The following is a 17,429-nucleotide window of genomic DNA, read 5'->3' as shown; positions in this document are numbered from 1 at the left end:
CCTTCTAACCGACTTTAATTATTTTTACAGAGAACCTGATGGCGATGTCCCACGAAGATATGTTGAAACGAGCCCGTCAACTCAAAAGATAAAAGACCTCCACCCCTGGTGCAAGTCCTTCAGCTCCTCCTCCTCCCCGTATTGAGCTCCATGAAGAAACCTCGGAACCCGACCTCGAAGCTTTGACCCGACGATCTAGAGCCCGAGGCAAGAGAGTTGTTGAAAGCACCTCCCAGCACTTGACCTCCCAAACTCCAATAGCCCCGCTTCACGCCACAGAGGATACTGAATTAAGCTTCTGGCATCCTCAATTCCTTCATTCCCAACATAGCCGGAAGCACAATTACCTCCGCCACGATGTCAATTTGCTAAGGTCCCAAGACCTCCAAACTCTTCATGAAAATCTCCTGGCTGATCTCCACAGGGCCGAGGCATCCATCATCATGCTAATGGACCAATTCAGTCTTCAATCCACCCAGAAGTCCCTTGACCTAGAGCAGAGAGACCGAGCCTTGGCCCTTTCCAAAACTGAAACCTCCCGCCTAACCAATGAAGTTGCTGAACTGACCACCCAAGTCAAAAAATCAGATGAGTTACTTGCCGATCTGCAGAATCAGCTGAAAGCCCTTGAAGCCGAGAAAGAAAGCTGGGCTCTCAAAGAGAAGGATTTTCTCCACAACTCAGAACTCCTCAAAGATCAGATCGGTTCCTCGCTAAATATGGGATTCCAACTAGCCCTGGAACAAGTCCGAGTTATTTACCCCGATGCAGATTTATCACCAGCGGACATCTCCAAGACGGTGGTTGACGGACAGCTTGTTGATATTGATGACTAGGCATCCCTTTTCCTCGCTCTCCCTTTGCTCTCCGAACTTTTAACTTGTTTATTTCTACATTTCTACTTCCCAACTTTTACTTGACACTTTGTGTTTTGAATTTCATTTTTACTTTCCCTATTCTCTTCTTTCACATTTTATATCAATTAATCCGACTAGATAATCCTTTTATCGACTATATATATAATAATTCGTTTACAAACCGATATCTCAAACAATAACTTGTTTATAAATCAAACCCTTAACCCTACAAACACCAAACTAAAATAAGCAATATACCCGTTTATAAACCGAGCTTCTCAATCCTGCAAGCTAAACACTAACTCGTTTATAAACCAAATTTGTTAAACACCAAACTAAAATTAGCAAGAACCTACTTATAAACCAAGCTCCCAATTCTGGAAATGCAACTATGAAACTACCACCAACTCGTTTATAAACCGAGCTTTCATTCCTGCAAACCCCAAAATGAAACTACTACCAACTCGTTTATAAACCGAGTTTGTTAAATACCAAACTAAATTAAATAAGAACCTGCTTACAGACCAAGCTCTCCACCCAGTAAACACCAAAATGAAACTCACACCCACTCGTTTATAAACCGAGCTCTCATCCCTGCAAACACCAAAATGAAACTAACACCAACTCGTTTATAAACCGAGCTCTCATTCCTGCAAACACCAAAATGAAACTAATACCAACTCGTTTATAAACCGAGTTTATTAAACACCAAACTAAATTAAATAAGAACCTGCCTACAGACCAAGCTCTCCACCCAGCAAACACCAAAATGAAACTCACACCCACTCGTTTATAAATCGAGCTCTCATCCCTGCAAACACCAAAATGAAACTCACACCCACTCGTTTATAAACCGAGCTCTCATCCCTGCAAACACCAAAATGAAACTAACACCAACTCGTTTATAAACCGAGCTGCTCAATCCTGCAAACAACAAAACAAAAATGAAGCTTCTTTTAACCTCGAGTGTATAAACTCGGAATATTAGCCTCGAGTGTATAAACTCGGAATTTTACCCTCGAGTGTATAAACTCGGAATTTTATCATCGAGTGTATAAACTCGGAATTTTATCATCGAGTGTATAAACTCGGAATTTTATCATCGAGTGTATAAACTCGGAATTTTACCCTCGAGTGTATAAACTCGGAATTTTATCATCGAGTGTATAAACTCGGAATTTTATCATCGAGTGTATAAACTCGGAATTTTATCATCGAGTGTATAAACTCAGAATTTTACCATCGAGTGTATAAACTCGGAATTTTATCATCGAGTGTATAAACTCGGAATTTTACCATCGAGTGTATAAACTCGGAATTTTATCATCGAGTGTATAAACTCGGAATAGAACAGGTGAAACAAAAATATTGTAGTATTAGAAATCAAAGCATAAATGTTCTTATAAAAAGCAAAACAACTTAACCCAACTTTAACTAAAATAAAAACGTAAATTGGCTGCATTCCATGTTCACGGAATCTCTTTCCCCTCTAACGTTTCCAATTTATAAGCTCCTTCTCCCAACACTTGTTTAACACGATAGGGCCCAGTCCACTTCAGTGCCAATTTGCTATCCATCTGAATTAATTGCGCTTTCCTTAATACCAGATCTTGTTCTTGAAACTTCCGAGGTACCACCTTAGTCTTGTAACTTCTCTCTAACCTTCTCTTCATTGCCTCATTAGAAATCTGAGCCAAATCCCGAACCTCATCTATAACGTCAAGGTTTGCCCTCAAACCAACCTCAGAAATCTCTTCATCAAACAACCTCACTCTCCCAGTGTTTTCCATGACCTCAATAGGAATCATCGCATCAGTACCATACACCAAAGAAAAGGGAGTCTCTCGGGTAGTCGTCTGAGGAGTAGTATGATAAGCCCACAGCACTCGAGGTATCTCATTTGGCCATTCTCCCTTTGTCGCCGCCAATCTTCGCTTCAATCCCCTCAATATCACCCTATTAGCTGCTTCCGCCTGCCCATTAGTCTGAGGATGCTCCACCGACGAGAAGACCTGTTTAATCCCCACTTCCGTGCACAACTGCTTCACCTGTGAGCATGCAAACTGAGTTCCATTGTCTGAAATAATTCGACGTGGTACCCCAAATCGACATATTATATTCTTCCAAATAAACTCTCGGATCCGCCCACCCGAGATGACAGCAACCGGCTCGGCTTCAATCCACTTCGTAAAATATTCTACGGCCACGATCAAAAACTTGAATTGCCTCACCGCTTTGGGAAACGGACCTAAGATATCTATTCCCCAAGTGTGAAAAGGCCAAGGCGTATTAATAGAGTGCAGTATCTCTGGCGGAGCATGACTCCAATCGGCATGTTTCTGACATGATTCACATTTCCTGACGTACTCTATACAATCACTTTTCATAGTGGGCCAAAAGAACCCTCCTCCGATTATTCGCAGCATCAACGCTCTTCCCCCTACATGGCTCCCACAAATTCCCTCATGGAGCTCGTCCATAAGCCGATCTGCCTGCCTCCTTCCTACACAAATCATCAAAGGTCTGGAATACCCATACCTAAATAAGTGACCATCTATCAGCGTATACCTGCTTGAGTTTTTCTTTACTCTCTGTGATTCATTGGAATCCTCAGATAATTTACCATCCGCAAGATAACTCTTCAAAGGTGCCATCCAAGATTCTTCGGTTGCCAAAATCTCCAGCACTTGATGTTTTTCCTGTGTGTCGACCCGAGGAGCTATTAATGTTTCCCTTATCACTGATTTATGCTGCCCCGGTTTCGAACAACTAGCCAACTTGGATAACAAATCAGCCCGAGAATTCTGCTCCCTCGGAACATGCACGAACTCAAGAAGAACGAAGTTCTTCGCAACAGCTTGGACAACTTCCAAATACCTGGCCAATTGTGGATCGCGAGCTTGAAATTCCCCATTCACCTGACCTGCCACCAATGCGGAGTCACTTTTAACCAACAATCTAGTAACCCCCATCTCTTTAGCCAGAAGCATACCAGCTATCAAAGCTTCATATTCCGCTTGATTATTACTGGCTTTGAAAGCAAACCTCAGCGATTGTTCAATTAATACCCCTTCTGGTCCTTCCAAAACGATACCAGCGCCGCTACCCCTTAAATTAGAAGCTCCATCCACTGAGAGTATCCACATTATCTCCCCTACACCCTGATTCTCAACAGGCGGCTCAGACAATTCCACCACAAAATCAGCTAAGAACTGGGCCTTGATTGGTCCTCGCGACTCATATTGTATTCCATACTCCGACAGCTCTATTGCCCATTTAACCAACCTGCCCGATATATCAGGTTTTTGTAAGATGTACCTAATGGGAAGATCCGTCATCACTTTGATACTATGATTCTGAAAATAATGTCTCAGACGCCGAGCAGACACAACCACGGCCAATGCAGCTTTCTCTATAGTGGGATACCTCACCTCGGCACCATGGAGCACTTTGCTTACAAAATACACCGGTTTCTGCTCCCCATCACTTTCTCTGACTAAGACCGAGCTAACAGCATGTTCGGTTACCGATATGTATAATGACAATTCAGCACCTTTTTCCGGCTTACACAACACCGGCGGCTTGCTCAGATACTCCTTCAATTTTTGGAATGCTTCCTCACACTGATCAGTCCATTGAAAACGTTCATTCTTCTTCAAACATTGAAAGTAAGGAAAACCCCGATCCCCACTTTTGGCAAGAAAACGGGACAAGGCCGCCATTCTCCCCGTCAGTCTTTGTACTTCTTTTACGTTACTAGGACTCCTCATATTTATAATAGCTGCACATTTATCAGGATTGGCTTCTATCCCCCTCTCAGTGAGTAGAAAACCCAGAAACTTCCCAGCTTTAACCCCAAAAACACACTTCTCGGGATTAAGCTTAAGTCTATATTTGCTGATTGTAACAAATAATTCCTCCAGATCTTCCTCATGCTTCTTCTCTTCCACCGAAGTGACTACCATGTCATCCACATACGCATGAACATTTCTTCCCAACATGGGCGCTAAGATTCGATCCATCAGCCTTTGATAAGTAGCTCCCGCATTTTTTAACCCAAACGGCATTACTCGATAACAATAATTTGTTGTACCTCCCATGAACGCCGTCTTATCTTCATCCGACCAATGCATCTTGATTTGATTATAGCCCGAATAAGCATCTAAGAAGCTTAGCAAAGCACAGCCCGATGCGCTATCAACTAATGCATCTATATTAGGCAAAGGATACGAATCCTTTGGGCAGGCATTGTTCAAGTCCGTGAAATCTACACACATCCTCCACTTTCCATTAGACTTCTTCACCATCACCACATTTGCTAACCAGGTCGGATACTGTATCTCTCGGATATGGGCCGCCTCTAATAATTTATGAATCTCCTCGGTGGCTGCCTGAGCACGGTCTCCACTCAAACGCCTTCGCTTCTGAACTTTAGGTTTAGCCAATGGGTTAATATTAAGCTTGTGGCATAGAAAATCGGGGTCAATCCCCGACATATCAGCCACACTCCAAGCAAATGAAGAAAAATTCTTCCTCAGCACTTGGATAAGCTGTTGTTCTTGCTCCTGATTCAGATCACCCCCAATTCTCAACTTCTTCCCGTCTATAAACACCTCTTTCACCTCTCCCATAGGCTGAGGCCTTCTTTCAGGATGCACCAACCTTGGGTCTAACTCGGGATCCAGTACTACTCCAGTTGTGCTTACTGAGTATGCTACTTTCCTCCTTAACCTCAGACTGTCTTCGTAACATTTACGAGCGGTCTCCTGGTTTACAGCTAAAGTGAGTACCTTCCCCTCATCAGAGGGAAACTTCATCTTCAAATGTATTGTTGATACTACAGCCCTTAACTTATTGAGAGAAGGCCTTCCCAACAACAAATTGTATGACGAAGGAGCATTGACTACTATGTAACGTATAAATATGGTTTTCGCATCTTCTTTGTCTCTAAAGGTTGTTCTAAGATCAACATATCCTTTAACCTCCACTTGATCTCCAGAAAAACCGACAAGCACTCCATCAAATGGTTTTAATTGGTCTGTCGGTATTTGTAACCCTATGAAAGTACTCCAAAACATCACGTCAGCAGAACTCCCCTGATCAATTAGTACCCTGTGGACATTCCTTCCCATCATAATCACTGACACAACTATGGGGTCATCTTCATGTGGGATTACCCCTTTCAGATCATCATTTGAAAATGTTATGTCAGGAGCTTGCCTCGGCTTATCCACCATGGCCGTAGTCATGACATTCCTTACGTATCGTTTCCTAGCCGAGCTGGTCTGGCCTCCTCCTGCAAAACCTCCTGCTATTGTATTAAAATCCCCCAAAATGGGTGTTTCATGCACATCGGGAGCCGCGCGAATCTCAGATGATTTCTCCTCAGCACCCGACTTCATGAATTTTTCCAGGAGTCCCCGGTTTGCCAAAACAGAAAGTTGATGACGCAAACCATAACACGAGTTGGTGTCATGGCCTCTGGTTTGATGAAACCCACACCAAGCATCCAATCTATTACCGAGTGTTCTCCCCGCGACGTCAGGATAGCGCACATGTCTAGCTACCTCCACATCCTCCAAGATTTGGGCCATTGGCACCTTGAAATTCGGCATTCTTCGCACTTGCGGATAATCGGTCCTTCGTTGTGCCACATAAGGGACAAAACGCCGATCTGTCTTCATTTTAGGAGGAGTTCTTTCTCTTCGATAAGCTCTCATATCTCTTTCACTCCTGGAATGAGTCACTGGTTTTTTGTCTCCTGCCTTTTTGTGGCGCATGGCCTCCTCAGTCTCTATTTCCACAGCTGCCCTTTGTCTAATCTCTGTAAGGCTTTTCGGTGGATATCGGTACAGGGACTCACCGAACGAGCTGGCTCGAAGTCCTTTCATAAAGGCTTTTACGAGCAAACCCTCGTTAGGGTCTATCAGCCTCATGCTGATATTGGTGAATCGATTAAGGAATTGCTTTAACGTCTCTTCGGCGGTTTGCCTTATATCAAACATGTCTGCCATCTCCACTGGTTTGGCTCTATTTGCTGAGAATCTCTCCAGGAAAAGACGCTTGAAGTCACGGAATGAACTGATAGACGAATTCGGTATAGTGTTAAACCACTCTAGGGCAATTTCCGTCAGCGTACCCACAAACATTTTGCAACGTATGGCATCATTACCACCTGATATCATCATCCGAGCCTGGAAAGCTTTTAAATGTAATTCTGGATCGGAATTCCCTGTGAAAGGTGTGATTTTGGGAATTACGAAATTCTGTGGGATCGGCTCGTTCATGATCGCATCTACCAGAGGATTGGTATCACTCACATCGGAGTTAAACCGAGATGAATAACGGAAACCAGCCCTGGTAGACTCCAATCTGCTTTGCATGTCTTCGTTCGCCTTCCGCAACTGTTCTTGCTGTCGAAGTGCCTCTTCCAATCGTTGATGTGTTTCCTCTGCATTTTTTCGCAACCTCTCTCTTTCTCCCAAAGCTTCTTCCCTTAACGCCTGTAAGTCTTCTTCTGCTTTCTTGCGAGTTTCCTCTCTCTCTTTTTCAAGCTGAGCCTGATCAGCCTCCACCTTCATTCTGATCTCCTCATTCTGCTTTTGTAGCTCCAGTATGCTCTGCATTATCTGTTGTCTGGTAGGCCCTTCACGCGGTGCTCCTCTGCCTCTGTTCATCTTCCGATTCGTCTCTCTCGCTTCTTTTTCTTTCACTGTTTTTTATCTTGATGGGGTAAGGATCGAGTTTTACCGTACCCCACGGTGGGCGCCAATGTTCTGGTTCAGAAAAATACGGGATAATTCCTCACCAAAACAAAAAGAAGGTTTATGACTTGCTTAGGCCAAAAAACTCTGTCCCTTGACCATGGGAGTAATTCTCTTATTTATATCATAATCAGTTACAAAATATTGATCCCTAAGATTCAGCAAATAATAACTAAAAAGCCCCCATTATCTAATTCTAAAATATTTCCTAACAATAACCACTTTTCTCAGAAACGAAATTATCTTCTATCTTCTACACCCAAAATATTTAAAAAATATAATAACCACTCTGCTAACTCAAAAATATCGCCAAATATAAAACTGATCGATGCATTTTCCCTCGCCAACATACCGAGACGAAATACCGAGACGCCAACCTCTCATGCCCTCGGTTTGACTCCAACTCCTCCTAATACCGTATCCACACTCGTCACCCTGCCGAGACAACATCCCCTCCTCCTCTCTACCTTAAACCGACTTCCTCTGGTCCAGGACAGGTATATAGTTGCAAGTTAAGTTTAAAAATGTGTTAAGGAAGTTTTTTTCCAAGTGCACCTAGACTTGGTTTAGAAGAAGTGGGATGGGGTGTGGTATTAGTGTGCACATATGGGATCCACCATTTTAGTTATGGAGGGAATTGTGTTTCCTCGTGCACTTTCAAAATCTATCAACTTTATTTTGTGAAAAAACTCTTTTGTGAGTTGCAAGTTAATTGTTCTTTAGTTGTAAGTTAAGTTTAAAAATGTTGAGGCAAGTTCTTTCCCAAAATGCACCTAGAGCTTGTGGACCCAAGTGGGATGGGATTTGATATTAGTGTGCACGAGTGGGATCCACCATTTTAGTTAGAGAGTAAATTGTGTTTTCTCCTTCACTTTTGAAATCTTTCAATTTTATTTTGACAAAAACTCTTTCGTAAGTTACAAGTTAATTGGTCTATAGTTGTAAGTTAAATTTAAAAATGTGTCAGACAAGTTCTCCAAATGCACCTAGACCTAATTTGCAAACCCTAAACGTCAATGATAGCAAAAGCCCCGATCTTTGACCAGGAAGAACAACGAATGTTGAAGGAGAAGATGAAAGCACACACAATTGCACAAAAGCCCCAATCTCTCAGGAAGAAGAAGATCAATTTCAACCTTCGTCTCCAAAAAACCCAAAATGGCACGCGCAAAGTATGGAAAAATATGAAAAACAAAACCTTGGGTTACTGCTTCTATAGTTCAGACCAAAGAAAACGAGGAGAGAAGAATTTTTGGTCCAATGTTCTGGGTTGCAAAGTGCATTTGGATTCACTATGCCAACAACTTGGATGATTTAAACAAAATAAAAATTACAAACAAAAAGCCACACATGCTGCCATTTAAAGTGGTAAAAAAAGTGATAAAATTCAAGAGTCAACTAATAGTTTTCCTAAAATAATACAGGAGGCTGGTTTTTAAGATTAAAGATGTATGACTATTATTATATCATCAGATATGATATGATGAAGATGATCACAAAGATAATACAAAACAATTCAACAAAATCTACAACTCCACTATGAAAATGAAGTCCATGAATGAACTAAGTTGGAAAGTGCTGTTGTGGAGGATCCAAATTCTGCAACAGCAGCCATAGCCATTTGTTTGAGCTCCAAACTTCTGTCTCTGATCTCCTTTGTCTCCATAACTTCCCTCACTCTCTTCTCAACTTCCTCTGCACTCACAAACCCATCTTCTTCCCTCTCATTCACGCCAACCGCCACCTTCATCTCCCCCACCATCACCTCCCTGTTCGCGTGCTGCTCTGCGTACAGCGGCCATGCAACCATCGGCACCCCCGCCACCACCGCTTCCAGCACCGAGTTCCACCCGCAGTGACTCACAAACCCCCCCACCGATTCACGACTCAGCACCTCCACCTGCGGTGCCCACGCCTCCACCACCATTCCTCGATCCTTGGTCCTCTCCAGGAACCCGTTTGGCAACACGGAAGCCAAGTCCAATTGATCCCCCGAATTTGCTGCTTCATGAATCTGATTTGCTCCTTCCTCTTCTACTGGCTTTTTGACGACCCACAAGAATCTGTGCCCACTCCTCTCTAACCCTTTCGCTATCTCTCTCAACTGTGCCACCGAGAACGATCCTCGGCTTCCGAAACACAGATACACCACGCTTCTGCTCGGTTGTTCCTCCAACCATCTCAGACATTCCTTGCTGTCTCTTCCTGCTTCTCATTCCGAAGAACAAACCAAAACAACGCAGAATCAGACTCGTTTACTATGTCGAAAAGAGATTCACGTAACCAACTAAAATTCATGTAGCTCATGATACGATGATTAGTTTTTTCTTCACGCAGATGATAGATCGTAAATTCTTATTCTTCTCGCGCTGCATCAAACTTTTGTTTACACTCAGATTTCAATAAACCACAATAGGACGCGGATAAGTGGGTTGGAGATTTGTAGCTTTAAAGTTGAGAGATTAGGAGTTATTGATACAAGAATTATTCTTCCTGTAATCCTTATTTTACTGTAGATTCTGTTAAAGGAATGGAAATGATATTTTCACTACTAAATTTTGACAACAACTTTTTTAATATGTTAATTTTTAAGTAGTTTTGAATGATTGACTTAAAAAATGACACAAAAAGTTGTAGAAAAAAATTGTCAAAATTTAGTAGTTCAAAAATCATTTTTCTAAAAAAATTGATTTCTAGATCGATATCTAAATAATTAATTAAAAATTAATTTAGTGAATAATTTATTTGGTAGTCAAAATCTTAATACCTAATGTTACTGATCAATTTAGAAATCAAATTATAATAAAAACTATTGTAGTTATAAAATTAAAAATTAATTATAATTTTTTAAAACTAGTTTAATTACTAGACTTTTAATTTATAAATTATTATTTAAATTAGTTACTATATTGAAATGGGTTTTATTGGATAATCAGAACACATTATAAAGCAATAACAACCAAAAAAAATAAAATAGAAAAAAATGGTTTATTTTTTGTTAAATAGTATTAGTTCTGATTGATTTGAATTTTACAGATTGAAATTTCAAATTTAAACACATACCATTCTATTTATTTTTTTTCTTTGTTTGAATTTGATTACAGGTATTGCCATTCTTATTTGAACCTCAACTTTGCAATAATTTCCTTTTTTTTATGCTGCATTCATACTACATAAGGTTAAGAAGAATAATTTTGATTTTTCATTTTATTATAAATAAGATAAAAAGTTGTCATCTAATTTGATGAATTAAAATATTTTATGTTTACTTGTTTTATGTTATTTAATGCTCATTTTGAGTAATAAATAATTTTATGTTGTGTAGTCATTTATGTTTTAACGAACCAAACAGACCTTAAAAATGTGAAATAAAAAATGAAATCTATTTAATAGTTTTAAGAATTAATGCGTAAATGTTACACTTTAAAATACTAAAGGATATTTCTTCCATGATTTTAAAGATTAATATTATAAATTAAGAAAAATAATTATAATACATATTAATTATCATAAAATAATATGCAAAACTTTGGTTAGTTAAAACCACTTTGACCGAAACCTAATATAACGTTGTCAACAAAATACCTAATACTTTTTTAAAAGAAAATATATATAGTTGAAGATAAAAAATTCAATGATAATAGAGCATGTAGTATATATTATAATTAATGTGATTCTAATACAAAAAGTTAAAACAAATCCATATTAGTTGACTTCAAAATTTCAACCATAATCTAGTAATTACTATTATCATTATCATTATTATTATTATTATCAATAATAAAAGGTAAAGAAATTCTATAAGATTAATTATTACAATATAATGACAGCATATTTTATTATTCATTTATTATCATTATTTCATAAATTTTATTATTTAAATACTCAAATATTTGTTATTACACTGTTCTAACATATTAAATATGTGTCGGTGTTTAATGATTTTATAATAGTACAACGTTCTGTTTCGCAACTCACTAATATTATTTTCAATAATCAACCATGACATCTTCAATAATTTTCTGTTAAATAATTTATTTCCAAAGTTAGTATCGAAAGAAAATTTATAGTTCTTAAAACATTTTACAAAATAATTTGATACTCATTTAATATTTATCAAAATCGATGTAATGTAATTTTTAAATATATAAATATGAATTATTAATCATTATTTTATTCTTGTTTTTTCTAATAATTGACTTATAATCAAATTTAAATCACTGCAAGAAAGCGAACCTGATTGTTGCGGCTCCCCGATGAGTGGACCGATGTAATGAACACGAGGCACACGGGTCGCGTCTGGGAAGCACGCGCCCTCCGCGACGGCGTTAACCGCTGCAGGCTCAAGCTCTTCAAACGAGTTAACTAAAATCCCACGCGCCTTCGGGAGGAGCGTGCAAAAGTCCAGCATGCCCCAGTACGCAGGGTCGTCCCTGTCCAATATGGGTTCCGGCAATTTCACCGCCTTCAGTGGCGCGTTGCCCGGCACGCGCAGTTCCACCCCGACCATATTCTTAAACGACACGCTCCACTCTTGGTGGAGTTTCGGAAAGTACGAGTATAGAGAGAGAATGGCGGCGCCGGAAGTGAAGAAGAAGTAGACTGGGATTCCCATTGAAGAGGCTGATTCCATGGTGGAGGCGCAGAAGAGGTCGATTACAAAGGCTTTGACGGTGGCGGTTTTGGAGATTTCGGTGAGGGTGGTGGCTACGTTGGGGGCGTTTCTTTTGAGGAAGCTGAAGCCTTTAGCAGCGACGCTGACGGCGGTTTCAAAGGTGGCAGGGGTGGTGGCGGGGAGGCGGAGGAAGGAGATGGAGGGATGGACGGCGGAGATGCGGCGGATGTAGTCGTCGATGGAGGGGTGGTCGAAGAAGCCGGTGGTGAGGAGGACGGTGATGGAGAAACGGTGCGTTTGGATGAGCTTGGCAAGTTCAACCATTGCTATGATGTGCCCTATGCCTGCTGCCGGAAACATTACTATTGTTTCTTCCATTTTTTCGAGCTTCACTGTGTGTCAAAACCTTCATTGAATGGTTTTTATATCATAATTTGTTTTAATTTTCTTTTCCTATTTTAAATATTTTAAAAAACAAGACCACACAAAATATTTTTTTTTTCTTCGTAAATTAATGATATCAAGTACTTGTTGACATAAATAACTATTTTTTAGATCTAACCCACACGATGAAGAAAAGAATAATGAATTATTGTAATGGCGTGTCATCACCAAATGGGATAATAATTCATCTTAAAGTAATCAAACCAATAACTTAAAAAAAATATGAAGGTCAAATTGAAAAAATTATAATAAAAAAGAAATGTAAGGTGATATAAGAACAAAAATAATAAGTTATTATAATAGTTTGTCATTGTCAAATTTGATATTAATTAATTTCAAGGTTAAATTATGTATTTGGTCTCAATTTTCGTAAGAAAATATCAATTTGGTCTTTTATTTTTTAAAAGTCTCATTGAGTTTAAAATTGATATTCACGAAAATATCAATTTTCGTGAATGATGGTAAACTGAAATATGAAGGTGAGGTTTCTACACTATCTTGTGACTGTGATTGCTGAAACTATTTTGAGATTGTGAGTATTTTGAGGAAGATGGGATATATGGAAGAGAATGAATTGTGCTATTGTGTGGGGGGAGTGGTTCTGTATTGGAGGATAGGTTGGAGATTTTGTGTGATGATTGTTGAGCCATGCATATGGTTAACATAATTAGGTTAAATGGTCGGGTTCATCTTTTTGTCATGCATGAGATATGTGAACCGAAAATTATAGAGATGTTTGAATATTTTTCTCATGATGGAGATGCAGTTGAAGGTGGTGGTAATGACGATAATATGGTGGGTATTTTGAACGAGAAAGACAATGGAGATGAAATTGAGTTAGTTAAGAAGGGTTTGTCTCAATGTAAAGTTGAGTTAGAGAAAGGTTTTGAGTTTTTACCATGCTTTTACATAAAAATTATTGAAATTATTATTTTATTTATATAATATTACTTTTTGATGCAAATTCATCTTTTATAGACACATTTAGCATTATCTATAAAATTTTAATCACATATTTAGTCTTTCAGTTTTTTTTTAATTAAATAATTTTAATTACTAATCAAAACTGTAAGTATATTAATCTAAAACAATATGAATTAACATCATAAACCAGATATAAGGTTCGTCAAACATGGAATTTAAGAGGCAATTATTTTAGTAGATAGGAGCTCGTGCTTTATAATTTATTATGAATTTCAATTAAAAATAAAAACTATCTAAGAGTACATTAAGAAATGCAACTGAAAACATGTAGGCAAAATATTGATCATACCAATTAATTAACTAAATTAACTGAATTAATTAATAATCATATGTCTAAGGTTGCTTAGGTTAACTTGATTGAACTTAATTTGAAAGAGTGGAGAAGGAATGAAAATATGTTTATTTTAATGGGAAGATCTTGGTGAAATATTTTGAGGCACAATATAAATAATTTTCATCAAAAAAACATTGGTATGGAGAACTTGATTACCCCACTCATATTTTTATTAAAAAAAAAAAAGAGTAACATTCCTGTTTTTAATGTCTTAAACTTGGCACAAGATTGATTAGAAGAATTTGAGGAGGCAATTATTTAATAGATAGTTTAGCTCGTGTTTTATAATCTATTATGAATTTCAATTAAAAATAAAAAAAGTATTTATTATAGAATATTTATATAAACAATATCTTAGAATATTCAACAATAAAGAGTCAAAAAGCATGTTTGGACCCTTCGGTGGAACTTGTAAAGGGAGAAAAGGAGTGTGACAGACTTTCACTTTCAAAAAGCATTGGACAGGAAAATAATTGGATATTTTATTTAAAATATAGAAAATTTAAATTAATATAAATACTAAATGTTGACTTATTAAAATAAAATAACGAGATAAAAAATGTTTTAATATTTAGATATAAATTTATCAATATAGGTATGAATCGGGTTCTTTAAAAAAGTAACTAAATTGAATTATTTCGGCCACAGTAAAATTGGTTTTATTTTATGATTATCACAACACCTAATAAAGTAATAACCTAAAAAAAGAAAGAAAAATCATCATAGAATAAAAGGAAATTAATAAAAAAAAAAACAATGTGCAAGAGTATGAGTATATTATCAAACAAAAATAGAAAAAATGTTGCTTTTTTGTTAAATAATATTATTTCTGATTGATTTGAATTTCACAGATCGAAATTTGAAATTTAAAAACATATCATTCTATTTGTTTTTTTTTCTTTGTTTGAAATTTAAAAACATATTATTTTCTTTGATTAAATTCTGCATTGCATTTAATAACTTGTTTGAATTTCCTTTTCCTATTTTAAACATTCAAAAAACAAAATAATATAAATATTTTTTCCTCATAAATTAATTATAATAACTACTTGTACTTGTTGACATAAATAAATATCTAATTCTTTAGATCTAACACACATGTCGAAGTAAAAATAACGAGTTATTGTAATAGCACGTCATTGTCAATTTTGATATTAACTAATTTAAAATAATCAAACAAGAAAATTAAAAAGTATCAAGGTTAAATTGAAAAAAATTGTAATTAAAAAGAAATGATTAAACTCTTTTTTGCGTGTCTTTTTCCTATGATCGAGTTCTTTGTTACTACCTAACTTGGAGGTGTTTAATGTATGTATACACTTTCACCATTTTCATCCAGTGGCAAACATGCAACATGGTCCCACACACACATTTGAACCAAAATGTAAATGAAGAATAATAAATACCTATACCTAATGTGTTTTTTTTAATGTTTTCTTTCTATGTATAACATATTTTCTAAATTTACGATCTTTATTTTTATTTTTTTTTTAAGTATGTTTTTAGTTTCTGAATTTTGATTTAAAATTAGAATTCGTCTTGGTCCAAAATTTCGATACATTTTGATCTCTAAACTTTATAAATAAATGAATATAGTCTTTTTAATTCAATTATGTTAATTTTATTTTCTTTACATGTAAAATACTTTTTATGTTGTTTAAACTGTTTGACACATTCCTGATTCAATACCTATTTACGTTCGATGTCTCAAAAAAAATTAACATAATTGAGTTAAAAGATTATATTCATTTATTTTTTAAATTTAGAAACTAAAATATATCGAAATTTCAAACAAAAACAAATTTCAATTTTGTCAAAATTTAAAAATAAAAACATACTTAATTGTTTCTTCTAAATACATATATTATGTATTAACAATTATTTCGAATGTATATGAATCATTTTCTAATGTAAAAAGTTTCCTAGATTTGCGGGCTAAGAAACTTTAATGTTCCACAATCTATCTATCCAGTCAAAATACATATGAAGCACGTGTATTCAACTTCCTTTTTTTAATAATAAAAAATTTGGGAATAAAATATCAAATTTTAGATAATAATTTTATATATATAGATTAATAAAAAATTTCATATTATATCATTTTTTTATTGAAAAATTTATTAAAAAAAAATTGCAAGAAAAAAAGTTTTTCTACTATTTTTCTTAAGAACGAGTAATTTCTTCATTGGTAATTATTTTTTACAAAATTATAAAATTTGTAAATATTTCTTATAAAATTTGTTGTGAGAAGTGTTTTATACAAAATATTTTACAAAAAAATTGGTAGCAATTTCTTATAAATTTTTTACAACAAAATTTGTAAGTATTTCCTATAAAAAAGTTTTCATAATAAAATTGACGGAAAATATAAATTTTTTCAATAATATATATATATATATATATATATATATATATGACTAGAATCATAGTTAAACGCAAATCTAAACATCCAAACTAATGTTACTTACATGGATCAACTTTTACAGTTGATATTATTATAAGGTAGTAAAACTTGCAAAATATTTTATAATAAAAAAAATTGTTAAATAATCAAAGATGTATGTTTTGAGTGTCGGTTGAGATATCAAAGTCAAAGTCTATAATGATACTAAAAGTCTATAGTGATACCGACTCCAAGCGTTTTGAACAACATATATAAAGAATATTTCTCGAAAAATTTTATAATTTTACAATTATCAATTAATTATTTATGGATGGACTTCTTAATCTTATAATTAAAAGTTGTATTACTAATTTATTATCATGTTTAGATAAATATAAATATATAGTAAATACGTATAAAATCATATCTTAAAAAATCCAAAAAAAAATCAATAAATATTTGATTTTGTTCCATTTTTTTATTTATTTTTTAATGAGACAACTATTTTTTTTCTGACTCAGTTCTCTTTCTAATATCTTCAAGATAGACAATATCATGATTTTTTATTTTAAAAATACTTATAATTTGTCCTATATTAGGGAAGGAAGGTTAGAACTCAAAAGAAACAATTTAATATAAATACGTAAACAACTTAATGCGAGTTAAAATAATTAATTTTTTTTTAATTTGAGAAATATATAAAATTTTAGATATAGATGAATTTTAATTTTATGTGAAATTTTAGAACCCAAAAATATATTTAAGTTAATATTTTTAATATAAAAAGTCGTCTATTTAGTAGACGATGATTTTACTTTTCTTAAGTTATAATATTATCGGAAATTCAGAATTGTTACACAGTTTATTTAGATTTTAAATATTTTTATTAATATTTTTAACTAATTTAAGTATAATATTGTATCATTAAAGTCATGTTATGAAATAGTGATTTATAAAAAATTGGTTGTCTTGTCATGAAATAACTTTTCTTTCCTCAACCACCAATCTGCCTCTTGAATATATTTTTTTTGACAAAATATTTTCCATA

General features: G+C 35.5%; 2 protein-coding genes across 3 annotated transcripts; both read right to left on the bottom strand.

The window, feature by feature from the left end:
• Positions 1 to 2,326: 2,326 nt before the first annotated feature.
• On the bottom strand, positions 2,327 to 7,534 carry LOC114181529. Its single transcript, XM_028068007.1, has one exon. It carries the CDS (start codon positions 7,532 to 7,534, stop codon positions 2,327 to 2,329), a length of 5,208 nt encoding a protein of 1,735 aa, XP_027923808.1.
• A 1,421-nt stretch (positions 7,535 to 8,955) lies between these two features.
• Positions 8,956 to 12,646, bottom strand: LOC114186935 (UDP-glycosyltransferase 88F5-like). 2 transcript variants are annotated; one of them, XM_028075015.1, is made up of 2 exons: positions 11,858 to 12,646; positions 8,956 to 9,829 (listed from the first exon to the last, which is right to left on the bottom strand). In XM_028075015.1, exons 1-2 carry the CDS (start codon positions 12,612 to 12,614, stop codon positions 9,159 to 9,161), a joined length of 1,428 nt encoding a protein of 475 aa, XP_027930816.1. In that variant the 5' UTR covers positions 12,615 to 12,646; the 3' UTR covers positions 8,956 to 9,158. The 2 variants fall into 2 exon arrangements, with proteins under 2 accessions (XP_027930816.1, XP_027930825.1); XM_028075024.1 differs by having other exon boundaries at positions 8,956 to 9,826.
• Between the last annotated feature and the right edge of the window lie 4,783 nt (positions 12,647 to 17,429).

This window comes from Vigna unguiculata, chromosome 1, assembly GCF_004118075.2.
Source record: "Vigna unguiculata cultivar IT97K-499-35 chromosome 1, ASM411807v1, whole genome shotgun sequence".
Classification (NCBI taxonomy): Eukaryota; Viridiplantae; Streptophyta; class Magnoliopsida; order Fabales; family Fabaceae; genus Vigna; species Vigna unguiculata.
The sequence above is the reverse complement of the archived record's forward strand: the minus strand, read 5'-3'. Positions and strand labels throughout refer to the sequence as shown.